General features: G+C 45.5%; 1 protein-coding gene across 1 annotated transcript in view; it reads left to right on the top strand.

The window, feature by feature from the left end:
• HAS3 (hyaluronan synthase 3) overlaps nt 1-18,546 on the top strand; it is a 120,045-nt gene that overhangs the window by 80,226 nt on the left and 21,273 nt on the right. Inside the window, exon 3 of the mRNA XM_086946521.1 lies at nt 1,609-1,710. Within this exon, the coding sequence (XP_086802647.1) occupies nt 1,609-1,710 (102 nt within the window). The remainder of the gene's footprint in view (nt 1-1,608; nt 1,711-18,546) is intronic.

Raw genomic sequence — 18,546 nt, 5'->3', positions numbered from 1 at the left:
GCCCATGTCAGGGGTGACTAAATCATCAGATCCTGTTTCCGTCTTTGCATGCTAGATCTTGTAGAATTTGTTTCGTCATAAACACAAGACTACAAGTGCCAGATTAGTAAGTAAAAACACAGATCAGAAGAATCTGCTTATGCCATACAAAGGAGAACACAAGGACATTTTGTAAGACAAAGTAGATATTGTTTTTTGCAGAATTGGGCCAAAGTATTCTCCAAAGAAGGTGTCGCATTCGTATGGAGCAGACGCGTATCATTTTTAGGTCTTGCTTAACCCTTTAGATGCTCATGACGGAACGGTTCCGTCATGAGCATCGGTCGAGCTGTGCTCATGACGAAACCGTTCCGTCATGACCACACCCATTAGGGCCCAGCACCGGGGGTAAATCTGCACCGCACGGATGAGGTTAATAATACTGTGGTAGTCTGCAAGACGTATTGTTACCAATTCTTCAAAATATATATGGAGTGGGCTTTGGCTCAACCAAGAGGAGTACTACTATCGAAATTAATGCTATTGGCTATTTGATGTATCATTCCACTTTCCAGGAAGTAATCCCAATGGAAAGCATAGGGACTATCTTATTTACGAAAAGGACGCTCAATAATGAGATTGTTTATCATTCAATTCTTTATCTCGTAAAGGCATTTTATATAGAAAGCCATCCATTTTCTTGCTATCTTTTTTCCCCACAACTAAAATGCCAACAGGGCGGGCTTTAATTTGGTAAACATTATTAGTGCATGCGCTGCGTGTAACAAGCATGTGTGAATGCCTGTGTTTGTTTACAAGTGTTGGCACTTAAAGGCCGGACCTATTGGTTTGGCCGGTGCTAGGTTCCCTTTGCAACGCACAGTATTTTTTCCAGTTCCTTGTTTGTCATCCTCCAGCCATGAAAATGCTCTTGCTGCAAAAGCCTTTTTACGAGAATAATAAATAAAGGAACGGGAGGCATTTGGAGTAGAAGTGCTGCATGACATGCGACTACAGCCTGCCATTGCCAGGCGGCGTGAGCTGGAGCTGCTCAGCTGCACACATTAAGTCGTGAATAATCCTATGTACAACGATTCTGCGGTTGTACATTTCAAGTCCACAGCGTTGACTATTGGCAGGGCCCACCACAATGCCTGAGAGATATTGACACTTTCAGCCTTTTTCGTTTTTCTTTGAGGGCATCAGGACAACCTACATAGAGGGTTTAAGGACGGCAGGATGTCCTGCTGGCGATGTGTTCTGCATTTATTATATATTATGAGTAAGCAGCAGTGTCTTTGTTTGTCCAGTCTGGAATCGAGGCAGCTATTGCGGGGTTTTATGCCAAATAAATACAAATTAAGCTCCTGCTTGCCATTCTTTTTACTCTCAATTGTATTTAGTTTAGTTCATTTTCAGGTCACATTCTAAACTGAGAAGCCGTTCACAGTCTTAGTTTGTGTCGACAGCCCCTGTTGGTTCTTTCTTGTGGTCCACCTGGCAGCTCCCCGCCTGTGATCTGGTTGCTTCTGATTGAAGTGGTTTGTTTAATCTGTCTCCCTGTAACAACCTGTAAGCATCACACGGTGTCATCACCACACTGACTTAGCACCTTCCTCTTTGTTGCAGGTGTGCGACTCCGACACCGTGCTGGACCCCGCCTGCACCGTGGAGATGCTGCGGATCCTGGAGGAAGACCCCAAGGTTGGAGGCGTCGGTGGAGACGTCCAGGTAAACACCCTGGAGATGATGCTACATTGCAAAGTATCTCATGCGGAGGATGCTGCGTTGTGCAGGTTCGCCTCGGAGTAGCTGTGCGCTATACAAGCTCATTCATTCGTTCATTCATTCATTAACATTGGTGTTGCTATGTGCAGGTCAATATAAGTGCCATCCTCTGGCACTCCATGCTGATGCTGCTTATATGCAGGTGGGTCCCCAGTACTACAGTCTGCAAATCTTCACACACAAGTTGGGCCCCGGTGTTGCTGTCCCTAGGTCCTTGTGTTCACATTGGCCCCTGCGCTTCTCTCCTGTGTGGTTTGTGTTCATGTTGAGCCCTCGTTCCATCTTGTAAGGGGTCTTGTATTTATATAGGGCTCTCTGCTCCTTGCTCGTCATTGTATTTGCAGTGGGCCTCATAGCTTCTCTCTAGAGGTCCTTGTATTCGTTTGGAGCCTCCATGCTACGCTCTTCGGATCATTGTATTTGCACAGGGCCCCTGTGCTTCTCTTTGCACCCACACTGGAGCCATCTGTTCCTTTCTACATGTCGTTGTATCCCTATTGCATCTCTGTGCTACTCTCTATAGGCCCTTGTGTGCAGTTCAGATAACACTGCAGTGCTACTCACCCCTCTCCCTTGTATCCACATTGGGTTCTTTTAGTACTCCCCTCTGGTACTTGTGCCTTGGTTGGGTACATGTGCTACTCTCCCAAAGTGCTTTTCTCCAGGTAAACACCCTGGAGATGATGCTACAATGCACTACCCAGACTCACCTCTACCCTTAGCTTAACTCAGGAGGGATTTCTAGGCCAGGCTCCTAAAAATGAAAATGCATAATAGCCAAATGAAAACCTCTCAGAACAAATGAGACACACACCCTGAAGCTGGAAGCAAAGGAAAGGAAAGGTCTGTGCTACACTTTTAAAGATTCTTCCACTACTTTCAGACCGTGAGCTACACACGTACGCTCCATGCGTCCCTGAATCCACAGTGGGATCTTGTTCTACTCTCGACAGGTCCTCTTACTCATGTTGGACCTACATGATGCTACACGCTGGTCCTTGTTTCCCACCATGGGCCCCAGGTCTGCTCTTTTTGGCCCTTGTATCTTTATTGGGTTCCACTGACACCCTTTACCGGACGTCATCTTCATCTTAAGCGCTGGGTCTCTGTTCATCAAAACTTTTATTGCATGATCCTTGCTCCAAACATCAATGATGACAACTAGTGGATTGGGATCATGGCACTGAAGAACCAATGCCAAGCGATCAACTACGTGAGCAGAGGGATTCCCTGAAGATATTCTCTTGGCACCCCAGTTGGTCACCTTTTCTGTGATTCCAATTCCTGCATCTTAAGATCAAGCAGACTCAATATTGTTGAATCACCCAAATAGTGTCTGGAAAATTATTTTAAAATCACTGAATAGGATCATTCTGCTGAGACAAGATTCCTACACCTGCAAAGTATTGGCAGGGAACTGTACAGGAATTTATCAAGTGACTCCCCAAAACACTTCCCACAGATGATTACGCAGCAGCGACTGTGGTTCTTGCAGCCAATTTGCACCTGAACACAGACGTCAACTATGTAATGCTGCATAGAGCCAAGCAGGGACTATATAAGTCAAATGATGCTTTCACACTTGGCTTTGAGAATGTGAGCATATATGTGTTTTGAGTGATAGGGAGGAAAAATTGGCAATCCTCATCATTCAGGGGTCTTTTTCTAAAACGTTATGGAGGCCAATTCCTAGAGACATGTTTTTCCATCACACACATCCTGGAATTGCCTGTGTAACTGATCTGGCCATCATGTCTCATGCAAGCATAGAAGTGGCTGCTGAGTGACAACACCCAGCAGCATAACATCCTTATCATGATCCATGACTTAATAACTGATTTTGAAGGCCCTAGAGGCTCACACAGTGCTTGTAATTGCACTTCTGATAGACTTCTAAATGAAGATTCCTCACCTTAGAATATTTCATAAGTGTCAGACTAGATCCAGTAAATCCTGAGCAGTATCTCTGTGCACTGGTAGGTGGCGTCAACTAGCTTTGTGTCAGCATCGTCCGCATCGAAAGTGACATTGCAGTGGCCATATAAGTGCCACTCCAGCGTGCTGACAACAGTATCTTTCTTTCCGCACCAACAGCGTGGATCTGGAGAGCTAACTCCGACATTTTTCTACCAACCTTTTCAAATTTTGTATCAACTCTTTTGGAGCTATTGATCCCAGTGTGCTAGGGACATGTATCCTGCGAAACCTACAAGATTTAAACCTTGTGGGCAATGCCACATATAGATGTCTGTGTCGGATTTCCACTTGGTCTGCCTCTGGAGCCTTGGGTTGGGCCATCACCCCAAGTTGATTTGCGTTTGGGTGTTGAAGATCCTGCCAGTACAACAGAAGAAGGCTCTGCCCCGTTACCGGAGCCACTACCATGAACAACTGTCTTCGGGTGATAGGACATCTTCCTCCAAGTCATGTAAGAATAAGAAGCCCAAGAAGAAGTCAAAGGGTTCTTCAGCTTCCTCGTCCAAGCACCGTGCTTCTAGGCCCCACTCCCGCACACTACCTGTTGAGCCAGCATCCAGGCTCACTCCACACTACCCTGAGTTCCCTGGAGCCGCAGCAATGCCTGCCCAACTTTTTTTTAACAAACTTTATTCACAGCTTCATTGATCAAATAGTACAGTACAATCGTCTCCCCGATACATCAGCTGGCATTTTATCTTTTCTACCCCCTCATGATATCGTCCCTTCACACACGTATATTGTTTCATGTATCGACAGGGGTATCGTACCTCATCCCTCTTCAAAGGCATTGTATGCATTCGCTGTGTGATAGAGAAAAATATAACCAAACAAACTGCATCCCCCCTTCCCACCGCCCCTCCCCTACATGTGATCCCCACCCCGTGTCTCCTGGTAGGCTAGCATTTCCATATTATTACGTGTGTCCCCTCCTGGCTCCCGTGGGTACCAATGTGTGCTGGGTCCTTATTTCGGGGTTAGGCCAGTTGAAAACCCTTTGTTCTCTCAATACATTCTCAATCCTCCCTCTCAATTCTGCAATCCCTGTCCTGGCTCCGGGGCAAGATCAATTTCTTCCAATTCCATGAGCATCAGCTCCCAGTCTTGAGCAATTGGGAATTTTCGGTGGCCCCTCGCTTCTTCTCTCCTGAGTGCCGCCCCTTCTGCCCTCCCCCACATTAAGCACCTCCGCCTGCCATAAGGGCGTTCCCGGCTCTCTGGGGGATTTCCACCTCATCGTCATTGCTCTAAGTGCCAATATGAGTGCTAAGTCCAGTAGTTTCAATTGGGCTTTTGACGTTTTAGGTCATTTGCGCAGCCCCAGCAGGCAAGGCAAGGTTTCCTCCGGCAATGGCAGGTGCGTTACCGTCCGCAGAGTCCGGCACACTCCCGACCAATACTCTCGGAGTCGCACACACGACCAGATCATGTGTAGGAATCCGGCTTCATCCTCTCCATATCGTGGACATCTGTGGGGGGAGTCTGGGAACATCTTATGTAAACGCCTTGGAGTCAGGTATGCCCTGTGTAAAATCATCACTTGAATAAATCTAAACCTGACATTGCGCGATACTCGCCTAGGGTGCTCCAATACTGTGCCCCATTCCTTCTCCGTGAAGTCCCTATGTACATCCTGAGCCCAGGTGTACTTAAGCGCAGTGAGCGGGAACGCCGCCTGTGCCCTGACCCCCGTATAAAGCCATCTCACCAGATGCCCACCCCCTCCCATATAGTATAGCAAGTGGACTAGTTCGTGTGGGGGGTTGAATGCGTTGTGGCGCCCAGGTGCTGCGGATGCAGTGTGTAACGGTGGCATGTAACAAGTATAGTCGGGTTGGGGCGCCAGTCGCCTGCCTGAAGGTCTCGTGATCGAGCAGGTATGCCTGCCCAACTTAAAGAATTTTACAATACCATGCACACCATGATCATCTTTGGGACACCCACTCCCGGCCCAGCCGGGCCTTCTAGATTACCACCTAGATCCAGACGAATGCCATTTCGGGTACCTTCTTCGACCCCAGTCCCTTCCTTTCTCGCGACAAGCCAATCCTCATTCCAGAATCTGAGCTGGTGCTGTTCAACATCGATGCTGGAGCTGCCTAGGCCCTAACTACCTCTAGTCTTCCTGCTCCTTGATAGACCCTTCGCTCCTGAAGGGGGAAATGAAGAGGAAGGCTTTTGTCTCCTGCAGGAGCCAGAATAGAACTGGTATGTGTTGCTGGGTGATGCCAGTAGTCTGAACACTTCACCGTAAGCAGGCACGCTTTCCCCTCCTGGGCCTTGTTTCAGCGGAAGGCGCCTCCTTCGCCATTGTGATGCACGGAGTGATAGAGATCCTTGACCTTCAGCTGCTAGCTGTCAAGACCCACATCTTGATGGAGGTGCTTCATGCAGGAAATGGTTTGGCTGAACCGCTGTTTTCTTTTAACAAAGGCCCCACCGAGTTTCTCCTGAGGGCCTGGGCCAAACTTTGCTCAGGGGCTCCTGTGCATCGTTTGATTGCCTGTTGCCACTGCCCTGCCATTCCCCAGAGGACCCAGCCTTCTTCTGCCAGAATCCGTACCCTGGTTGTGCAGGCTTTCATAGCCAAGGACAACCCAAATGCGTTGCCTTCCTCCCAACGGACAGGGAATCCAAGAGACTGGACACCTTTGGGAAGTGTATTTTCTCTTCCACCAGCTGAGCCTTGGAGTTGGTGAACACTACATGCCTCTTGGGCTGATATTCCCATGCGCCCTGGGATCTGGTTGCGCAGCTGCTTCGTATGCTTCCTGAGGAAGGCAGAGTCGTCCTTAACCAAGTCGTAGCGAACGGTTGAGATGTAGCCAAGTCACCATCAGTTGTAGGCTGGATACCAGGGACTCCCTGGGTAGAATCATGGCCTGCACGTGGTGTGCCACCACACCTGGTTACAGTCCATTGGGTTCTTGGGATGTCCAATCATCCTTAATTGACATGTCTTTCGATTCTTTCGACTGTTTAGTGGCAAGGCTGACATTGCGCTTGAACGTTTCTGGAAAAGTTGTGTCACAGCTAGGTCTCTCGGGCTTTCCCTAACTGCCCGGTCTTAAGAACAGTCTTTTCGCGGCCATGGTCAGGGCACGCATGGGTGCCCCTAGTACCAGCCGTACCCAGCACTCCCATTTCTGAATCGTACCCAGCAGTCCAGCAACCTGTCCAGTCCTTTTGTGGACGAGGTCACGGATCCCAGAGAGGACGCAGGAGCCAGACCCAGGGTGCAGGGCGCTTATCTGGCTCCCATCCCACTGGCTGCCGCAGCCTCTAAGCCTCTTTTAGTGAGCCCTCCATCCAGCAGAGCCATCCTCTTGGCGGCAGGATCAGGCACCCCTCGCCCCAATGGTCTGCTATTACTTCCGACAAGTGGGTGCTCAACTTGTGGGGAAGGAGTATGCCCTTCCATTCATAGAAACCTATCTGCCTATGCCACCATCTTAAGAATGGCTGATGGAAGTCCATCTCATCTTGCTCCATCAGGAAGTGCAGGCTTTTCTGGCCAAAGAAGCCATTGAGATGGTGCTCACGCCAGAACTACAATGTTGTTGCTATTCCTGATACTTTCTGGTGCTGAAAAAGTATTGAGGGCTTTATCCTATTCTAGATCTGCGTCCTCTCAACCACTTTGTGCGGAAAGAGAAATCAAAGATTCTTACCTTAGCTCAGGTTTTGCCTGCCCTGGATCCTGGAGAATGGATGGTAGTGCTGGACTTGCAGGATGGTATTTTCACATTCCGGTCATAGAAGCTCACAGGTGTTACCTGGTGAGCCATGAGCCTTTTGAGTTCGCTGTGCTCCCCTCAGCCTCAACAGTGCTCCTCTGGTTTTCATAAGTGATAGCAGGGGTTGCAGTTCATCTTCAGAGGTTCCAGTCTTATCCTACTTCGATGACTGGCTGCTAAAGGCGGGCTCGCCATAGGCAGTAGTCACCCACCTCCAGACTATGGCAAAGCTTTTGCATTCTCTGGGGTTCTTCATCCACATGCTGAAGTCACACCTAACTCGTTCTCAGACACTCCCCCCCTCATCAGCTCCATTCTGAATACAATGCAGTTCCGCGCCTATCCTTTGGAGCAGAGAGTCCAGGATATTCAGATTAAGGTCCTGATGTTTCTGACTCAATCCTGGATTTCATTGAGACTGAATCAGAGGCTACTAGGTCCCATGGCCTCCTGCATCCTGTTGGAGAAGAACGCCAAATGGCATATGCAAGCTATGCAGTGGTATCTGAGGTCCCTGTGGGAGAAGCACCATGGGAATCTCTCTGACTTGGTCTAGATTTTGAAGGACACTGCAAAAGATCTGCAGTGGTGGATAATGGACTGCAATTGGGTCCTTGGCAGACCCATCTCTCTTCCCCACCAAGAGTTGACACTGGTGACTGATGCTTAACTTCTGGGTTGAGGAGGTCACTGGGGAGAGGTGGATAAGAGGGGGGTCTGATCTCCGGTGGAATCTCCGCTCCACATCAACCTTCTGGAGCGGAGAGTGATTGCCTTCCTTTCGTTCGGCTGGTTCAGGTGTTCGCGTACCCACCACTGCCATTTGATATTAGGACAAACAGGGCGGGTGGGTCACTGACCCTGTGTCAGGAAGCTCTATGACTCTGGACTTGGCTGGAGCACCAGGACATCTTCCTGGTCGTGCAGCACCTTACAGGCTCATTGAATGCCAGGGCGAACAAACTCAGCTGTCAATGCTTTGTGAATCACAGATGGTAGCTGCATCCAGAGGTGGCGCTGGGTCTTCTCCACGAGTAGGGAGAACCTTGGCTCGGTCAGTTTGAGAGTGGATGGTCTTCATGGTAGTGATGGTTTTGACAGTGGTGACGGTGGACCATGAGGTCAGGGTGTGTCCTTCAGCTGTGTTGGGAAGTTGATTTATGAGTGTGACGGACCAGGGTTCAGGGTCAAATTTGCCATTTATGGAGGTGATTTTGTTACAGAAGAATTTAGAGAACTTGTTGTCTTGCAAGGGGGTAATATTGCTGGAGGTCGCAGGAGGTGCAGCAAAATCTTTAATGATGATGAAGATTTCCCTGTTGCCACACTAGTCCACTGGATGATTCATGGCCACGGTCTTCTTTGGCCAAGGCATTCAGATCATGACATCCAATCAGCGCTAATGGGCCTCATAGGGTCTATATCACCAAACGAATTAAGAAAGACACAATATGAAAAATTACAGTATGACCAGGAGGCAAGCCAACGATCTGACAATAAAGGTGGCAGTGCAAAACAAGTACTTTTGATGCAAGCTGAGCCTCCGTTTCAAACTTTGGGAAGAGGGCTCTATAAAGGACATTCTTCATACTGCTGCAAATTAATGTAAACGAGTAACTTGCAAGTCATCGTGTTTCAAGAGAATGGCTGAAGCCACCTGATACAAGATAAAAGAGAAAATGACTACCCCATGAGAATCCAACATTGAACATCCAAGTGATGAGCCTGATGCTCCTTCACGTCCCATCAGGCCGCCTGATCTGATACATAGCACTTACAACATCGAAGGTAGAAGCTGTGCTATTCAGTTGTAAATCTCAGACCAACCCAGGGCCACCCTCAAGCTCTTTTTCAAGATTGGCATTATGATTCAAGGAGCCAAAGTATGACCGGTGGTCTCACATTAAAATACCATCCAGATTCAAGTTCTATGTGTGAATTTTGCACTGGATCGCTACCTACTCAACATAATGACATTTTTAGACTGCTTTGTTCCAGATCAACTCCTAATTTGAACTTTTCAGTTTTCAGGACTGGAAGATTGTGATGTCTCAGAATTTTTTTTAGATGATCTGGTGCTCAACCCAGCGGTGCTAATTTATTTCTAAGCTGCCAACTTTCATTTCTATTTTCAAACGATATCAAACTCAGACAGAGCCTTCTTGTTTTTGCGGGGGAATAGTAAATAGATGTTTTTGCTCAAAAAGCAATTCTTCTATAGCTTTCTTACATAATGAACACATTTCTGCCCCATTGGTAACCGCTGTTCCAGGCCTTAGGCTTCTCCTCTTCCTGCGGTACCCTTCATCTGCTGATTGGTTCCAACAGATAGATGAGGAAGCTAGACCACTCACTATCATCACAAGTGGAGATGACACAAAATCTTGTACAGCTCATTAGTGCCTCACCCCCACGGTCCCAGCTCTTCCACTTCTCCAGTATCTTTCTTGCTCCTCCATTTCGCATTGTCAGCTCTCCTACCTCCCCTTCCCAAACCTTAGAAATATGAGATACATCAAGTGTCTGGGGCAGCAGGCTGTGAAGCATGTGTTTGTGTGGTCTGTGTTACCACCACACATAAGTGCTCCTGGGCAGCCAGGGGTGGTCTGAATCCCTCACCACACACAAGCGCTAAGCAGTGCGGTAGACCACAGGAGTCCTCCACTCACCTTTGCAACAAAACAATGCATTGTGCCTTGAAGAGAACTTCCACTGGTATGTTTGATGTGACAGAAGCCAAAAATAGCAGAGGTTTTTTCAGACCAAGGTACAGTTTTTGAGCTGTCCTGCAGTTAACCCCTTTTAAGACAGTTATGCAGCAAACCACATCAATGAAGAAAGATCCTGAATGATATATATTGTTGCACTCTGCCCACTGATGCACTTTTTCAAACACATTATAAACTATGTGAGACAACTTCAAAATTACAATGTGTGGCATTGTGTGTGGCAAAGGGAAATTCCATGTGTACAGGAAGCTCACGGGGCACAGATGGGTACAGACAGTGCGCAGACTTGCCAAGTACTCGTCTATGCCAGGAGAACAGAGTGCCAGGCCTCCACCCCCAGAAGTGGCACTGCGCACCATGCCTGCCTGCCATTGGGGATAAGCTCTCCGGAAGCATGCCTGGGGACCTCCAATGCTCATCCATTCAGTGGTGTCACCAGGCTGCATATGTACATAGTACCTGCTTCCCTTCTAGCTGTCTGCTGGCAGAGCAGAGCAGCCACTGTTCTCTACCTTAGTCCAGATTGGTGATGCAGCCCAGCTCCTCTACATCTGCAGGAACAAGCTATGCCGGGCACGAATAAAAAGCCCATATTTGTAAAGAAGAAAATAATCTTTGCCCATAATAATTTTGATAGAACGGTACAGATGCTTCCTAGCATGCACGGGTACTCAAAACAGGCATAGTAATCTGTTGTAGGGGAAGTATCACTGTCCACCAAGATATAATTGTTGGATTAAATAAAGGTTTATTGAGAGACACAGATAGATGCTGGTGTCCACATCAAGGCCAACGGGTAACTGCCAACAAGCCTTAACATAGAACCTCCACATACAAGAGATCCAAATAGAACTAAGCCTTAAAGGGAAATACACATAGGAATACAACATAATCGACTGGCAAGATGGCCGCTGAGGGTTTCAGCGAGTAAGTCGCACACTTCACTTCTCCCTGCCACTGAGTAAATGGATGGATGGATGGCTGAATTAATGGTGGAGCCTGGCTTGGGAAAGAATACTTTTCAGTACTCCATACAGCTTCAATGCGACAGGAATTACAGGAAAAGCGGACTTATATCTCAAGAATTAAGCTCAACTAAACGAGTTGCTCTGAATCTTTGGAGGAATTTTACAGCAAATACCAGGCTGTTTCTGAGATCCTGGTTTAAAATGCCGCCGAGGCTACAGCGGGTAAACGATGCGAAAGACGGCAAAGAAAACAAAAGCGGGAAGCTTTGTGAAACTGACTCTAACAAAGCTCAAAATGCTAAAGAGAAAGCCAAGATTGATACTAAATTGGAAACAAAGACGGATACAAAAGTATCACTGAATGCGGTCCAGAAAAGCGGAGCTATTCCTAAGAAATCCTCCCTGAGAAAGCCGGGCGGTGATAATCTAGTTTTAGCTTCGGCAAAGGAGGGCGGAAATACCAAGAAAACAAAAGAGAGTGCAATGCGTCAGCCCTCAGTCACGGAGAGCTTTTCAAACATACCTTCGAATCCAGGCGGAAGCAGCGGTGGCAAGTTTGGGTGCAAGTCTGATGTCCTCCCGGTGTCTGCTGCTACAGATGCTGGTGGTAAAGCGGAGCTTGTCAGCGAAGTTCATGGATCGGCTCCGGCATTGGGAGAGAAGGCTGCAACGGGCGCCAGCGCTGGCGCTGGGTCAGAGGTTGCTAAGCAACAAAGTGAAAGACCCGATGTGGGGAAGCCGGCTGAGGCGATGCCTGCAACCACAGGTAGCGCTGCAAGAAAGACAAACGAAGGAGCTGTGGCAGGTGAGGTCAGTGCAGTGGCCGCTTCGGACCCTATTCAATCCTTGAACCATATGCAACCAGGAAAGCATGTCTCGCTGCACAAGGTCGGTAATGGTTTGATTGATGTTAGAGCTCTGGATGCACATTTGCCGGACAAAGATAGCTGCTTGATACAAACTACTGATTGCAATACAGGATTGGTGAATGGTTTGGCAACAGATTCTGATGTACAAGCATTGCCTTCGCTATGGGTGAATGAAGTAGATTCGAATATGGAAAGAGAATGAGTCAAATCAGGTGGTGAATCCTCAGCTTCTGCTTCCAACTCCACTGAACTGCACATTATGTCTGAGGCAGCCTCAGCAGAGAGGTTTTACTCGGTAGAAGAAGACTCCCAGTCACAATCACTTCCTACAGGAGAGAGCTCCGATGAGTCAACTGGGGGAGACACAGGTAGCAGCTCTCCGGTCCAGAAATTCACTCAAAAAAAGCGCTTAGCCAAAAGAAAACCTTCTTCAGCAAGCAGTACCACAGACCCTACCAAGAAGCTAGCCTGGGATTATTCTACTACCACATTCTCTTTTTTAGAGCAGGATAGCCCAGCTACAATGATTGGAGAACAGGGTTCTTTGCAGTCTACACAACCCCCAGTCACTCTGGACTTATTATTTAACACTCTGAAATTGATGCAATCCGAGGCTAGAGGGGAAAGTAGGAGAGCTAGACATGAGGCAAGAAAGGTCCAGAACAAACTGAGGAAAATAAGTCAAAGACAGGATGAGATGGCTGAAAGGGTGGCCCACGTGGAGGAAAGAACTGGGAAAGTGGAGGACGATCTGCGAGAGATTAAATCATATAAGGAAGAGCATCAGAAGGTGGCTGAAGATGTAAACTGGAAACTGGAGGATTTTGAGAATAGGCAGCGTCGAAATAACATCAGACTGCTAGGAGTAGAAGAAGGACAGGAAGGAGGGGACATCAGAATGTTTGTGGTAAATTTGTTAAAAGGGGCTTTCCCAGAACTAACATCATGGCAATGGGAACATGAAATCCAAAGAGCCCATCGCTTTCCGTTTTTCAAAAGAGGGCAGGAAGGAGCCCAAGGGGGGAAACCAAGGGCAATTTTGATTTTTGTTGGGAATTTTCTGCTAAGACAGCTGATCCTGGATAAGGCCAAACCTGAGTCAAGAAAGACTTTTAACAATGTTTCATTCTTTGCAAGGCCCGATTTTTGCCATGCTACGGTAGAGCGTAGATGGAGATTGAGGCAATTGATACCGAGTATACAATCTCTGGGCTCAGAAGCCTACCTATTGTATCCGGCAAAGTTGAAAATAGTAACCAAAAGTCAGGTTAAGTTTTTCTTTTCTGAAATCAAAGCAAAGGCCTTCATGATCGAAGTTTTGGGGTACAAGGAGCGTTAACTAGAATAATGAAGCTGGATAGTTGACATAGAGGGGGTATGAAGGTGGGGAGGAGTGGCGACTGCTGATTCCCTGGCGATCACACATAGGTCATGCGTGACCTATTTGCCGGTGGGGGAGGGGTAGTCCGGGGTGGAGAAGGGGGGGGAACACAAGGGGGGGGGGGAAATGGCACACATCATGCGTAGTAGCATACATACAGAGCTCCTGCAAAAAATTGGTACTGCTTTCAAGTATAAGGTGGAACAAGGAAATAAAGAAAGAAAAAGGAAACTGGGAGAACAGGATGGGTATAATTTTTGATATTTTTTAATGGCTTGCCGAATTATTTCAATGAATGTGTGCGGTCTTAATGACCTCCAGAAGAGATTAAGGGTCTCTGCTTTTTGTAAGGCATTAAATCCAGATTTGATCTGTCTCCAGGAGACTCACGTTGAGGGAGGTAAAGGTTTTTTGTTAGGGCAGTTGGGGTTCGAAGTATTAGCGTATACGAAACAAGCTTCGAAAACACGGGGGTGGCAATTCTGGGAAGGGGGAGAGAGTGTACGGTGATTAGGAATAAGGTAGACAAGTGGGGAAGATGGGTCATTGTGGAAGTAGTGCTCAGTGGAGCTAGATTTACTCTGGTATCAGTTTATGGCTCAACGTCCGATGAAGCGGACATATTTGAGTTTTTGGATCAGGAATTGACAACTTGGGTGGAACCTATCGTTTGTTGTGGGGATTTTAATATTAATCGCCCTGCTAGCGTAGAACTTCAAAGGGACCACGGTTATACTGGGCGTAAGAGGAGGGTACATAAGGCAATAGTAGATTTAGCCGCACATAACGCATTATCGGATGTATGGGCAAATTTGAATCCAATGAGTGACGGGGACACTTTTTTTTCAGCACCCCATAGAATTACTGTTAGATTAGACTATTTCCTAATTTCTAATGTTTTGTTATCCAATGCATCTATTACAAAGTTACCACGTATGATGTCAGATCATAACCCATTGTTACTGACATTGAATCTTAATGGTATAACCAGAAAAGCTTATAAATGGACATTTGAAAGGGCGTTGTTAAAAGATGAGAGTTACTGTAAACATATGGAGAAATGGATAACCGAATTCTGGTTTAATAATAAGGGTAGTTCAAGTAGTGGTAACATCTGGGATGCTTTTAAAGCAGGGATAAGAGGTGAGACGATTAGCTTTACAACATTCCGACGGAAGAGTGAAAGAGAGAAGACCGAACAGCAGATGAATTCACTTCTGGCTGCAGAGACAGAACTTAGTAGACTGATTATAGCTGGGAGCCCACTGGATCAAAAAATATTAGAAATAATGGTCTTAAAGAGTGATATTGCTGAAATGGTTACGAATAAAACGGCTGTAAATTATTTCGCAAAAAAGGAACAGGTGTTTGAATACAGCGAGAAGGTGGGTCATATTCTTGCTGTTAGAACTAGACAGAAAACCAACGCTGGGGATATTAAAAGCATGGTAGATCATTTAGGAAATGTGATATTAGACTCTAATGGTATTAGGAATGAATTTTGGGAATACTATACGAACCTATATGATGGTGACAACAGGATGGGTATTGATGAAATAAGTGTTGAAATAAGAGACTATCTGGGAAATATCCAGCTTGATAGGTTGGAAATAGAAGATCAGACTAAGCTGGATTCCGATATAACGTTAGAGGAAGTAACATCAGCATTATTAGAACTCCCATCCTCTAAAGCCGCAGGACCAGATCTCATTCCAATTGAATTCTACAAAACATTTTTCTCTTCTATAAGAGCAGAGTTACTAGATACTCTTTTACAAGCACAGAGGGAAGTATCAGTCCCAGATTCCTGGGGGGGCACTGAGATTATTGTCATTCTAAAAAAGGGTAAGCCTCCTACAGTCCCAGGGTCGTATAGACCAATCGCCCTTATGAATGCGGACGTGAAATTATATTCCAAAATTCTGGCAACAAGGCTGTCCACCGTTATAGAAAAACTAGTTACATCAGAGCAACACGGATTTATTCCAGGAAAAGGCACCACTACACATGTTAGAACAGTGATCACTTGCTTTGATGCCATGGAGGTTATTGGTGGTCCTTTGGCAGCCTTATTCCTAGATGCCGAGAAGGCTTTTGATAGGGTCGCATGGATATACTTGTGGGAAATAATGAAAGTATATGGTTTTGGTAATAAATTTATAGGAGCAATTCAGGTTTTATATAAGGCACCTACAGCCAGAATTAAAATAAACCGAGATTTAACTGCGCCTGTACAAATTAAAAGAGGCACTAGGCAAGGTTGTCCTAGCTCTCCCCTCCTTTTTGCATTATATATGGATCCGTATCTGCGTTATTTAAAATCTAACCCGAATATCCCTCCTCTTATATCAAACGGAGTGGAGGTTAATGTATTAGCGTATGCAGATGACGTTGCCATAATCACCCCAGACCCAGCCAAAGCAATGGAGGAGGTTGAGTTGGAGGCTAGTAAATTTGGCAGAATATCCTGGTACAAATTAAATAGCGCAAAAACACAAATTATTAAAAATACAATGGTTCATTATAATGATAATCGGGTGGTTCCTGCAGCAACGTATTTAGGAGTTGAGATATCATCTAACTTGGACACAGTGGTAGGACGGAATATTTCCCCTTTAATTAAGGACGTAAGTGCAGAGTTGGCCAGAATAGATAAGCTTAGGCTTACGCTAGTAGGACGTACAAATGTGATTAAAATGATTATTCTCCCTAAATTCCTTTATTTCTTTCGCACTATCCCTCTTTTGTTTGAATCAATTTGGTTTAATAAGCTAGAATCAATATTAAATAAATTTATATGGTCATATGGGAAAACTAGAAGGGCCTACAAGTTTATGACGTTACCAAGGGTTAGTGGAGGGTGGGGGGTTCCGGACTTCAGGCTATATTATTGGGCATCTGTACTACAATTCACTCAGGGTTTGCTGGGTGCAGGTAATTTAGAGTCGAATGTTAGATCCTTTTCGACAATGGTATACTCAATTGTAATGGGGGCAGATGCCGCAACCGCTTTTCTAAATCATGCTGACTTCCTTTACTATAAACATGCACGTTTTAAAACAGTTAAAGCTGCATATAGCATCTGGATAGCAGTAGCAAAGAAATGTGGACTAGGAAGATACAACAGGTATACTAGAATGTATAGGAATAGGACACTACCCCCCTTGATCTTTTCTGATTCCATAATGGCGGAATGGGATATGCAAGGTATTAAAAAAATAGGGGATCTGATGGGGTCGGATGGGAATATCTTACAATTTTCAGATTTGTTGGGAAAATATGACATTACAAGAAATAGCTTTTTTAAGTATTTGCAAATCAGGAGTTTTTTGGGTAAAAAGAAGGGTGGAGAATGTGGATTTCGGAAGAGTAACCTTATGGAATCCCTAGCTCAGGGGGGAGAGTGTTCTATATGATTCTTTTATGCTAGCCTTGCAGAATTAAAAAAAGATGATACTGAGAAATTTGGAGATAAATGGGCAGGGAAACTAGGGGTACAGAGTCAATGTTTTTTGGATTCACTTGAGTTAGGATGTTCTGTGCTGTGTTCTGCTCCTCTTCAATCGCAGCATTTTAAAACTGTATATCAACTCTATCACACACCGGACCGCATTGCACAGTGGGGGGCGACTACAGGGACAACTTGTTTTCGTTGCAATGCTCCGGCAGCAGACAGTATCCATATCTTCGCACTCTGTCCCCAATTAGCTAATTTACGAAAGGGTATTGAAGATTTTATGAGGCATACTCTTGGTGTAAATGAGATCCTAACACCAACTGTTATTATGCTAGGGGTTAGGGGATATAGGGATGATAATACTGAATTTGTATTCCTAGCGGTGGCAGTGTACAGATTATTAATTGCTAGAGCATGGCGGGACCCTACCCCCCCCCCCCACAACACAACAATGGATTGCTTTGCTATTGGGGATATTTAACCTTGAAAAAGGTATATATGCCAGGAAGGGTAAAAGAGCAAGAAAATTGGGATTACAAATTTGGAAACCTGTATATTGCTGGAAAGAGAGAGTAAGTGTATCCCTTGGTTAATAATTTGTAAGGCTTGTTCAAGTTCTCCACTTGTATGTGTGTTGTTTATAATTTTTTATACTGTAATTATTTGGGTTAAATTTTGCATTGTGATCTCTGCTTATACAAATGACAATTGTTGTATGGTGTGTGCCAACAAAATTTTAAATACAAATAAAAAAAAAAAAAGGAATACAACATAATCCTTGTTTAGATTTAATGCACACCACAGGAAAATATCATTCTTAGTGGCACAAAGAAATAGTATTGATGGCTTTGAATTGCTGTACGATGAAGACACCGTTTAAACACAAGGATGACTAAAAATAAAAAAGGATAAAGAGTAGAGAGAAAAATGCATTGGCAAAGTAAAGTATTGGTCCACCAGTCATGAATCCCAAGTGGACTTCTTTTGAGGCAGTTATACGCATATGATCAGCCACTCACAGAACAAGAGAACAGTGGCTAGAGTGAGCTGACTCGGTACCCCATGCTCTATGCTGGCATGGGAGGAAACAAAATGTGAATGAAAGTTGAAGCGACCAATAGACAAAGAGGGCTGGCCCAAAGTCCCTCTATCTATGTGTACAAGAATATTTGTAGGTCTCCATGACAGCACAGATGTTGCAGGACTATGTGCTCAACAAAAAAAACGTTCATAGGTTCTACTGAGACGGGTGCTTAGGCTCCGTCCACATACTGGTTTTCTAAAGTACAGCATTTGATTGGGCAGAAGCTGTGTGATGTCACTGAAAAGTGTATTGCACTGTTTGGCTCGTGTGAATGCTTATGTTCAATGTAGCAGAACTAAGTTGGTTATGGTGACAAGCCAATTATCAAGGCAAAAGGCATTTTCTTTTTACTACGATATGTAATGATAAAGACAATAAGTCTGTCATATTTATTGTAAAAAGTCCATATTTAAATGAGTAGGCATTTAGAGGTGACTTGTTATTACTCTGCATTACAACCGGCAGAGAAGTATTTTTCCCTATGTAACCTCAAGAGATTGCTGTAGAAGGCAAGGATTTTGGCTTTGATTAACCCCTTGACAAATAATGTTAGTAGAAGATTTGCTCTGTGAGAACC

This window comes from Lissotriton vulgaris, chromosome 12 (assembly GCF_964263255.1).
Source record: "Lissotriton vulgaris chromosome 12, aLisVul1.2, whole genome shotgun sequence".
In the NCBI taxonomy this organism is placed as follows: Eukaryota; Metazoa; Chordata; class Amphibia; order Caudata; family Salamandridae; genus Lissotriton; species Lissotriton vulgaris.
The sequence above is the reverse complement of the archived record's forward strand: the minus strand, read 5'-3'. Positions and strand labels throughout refer to the sequence as shown.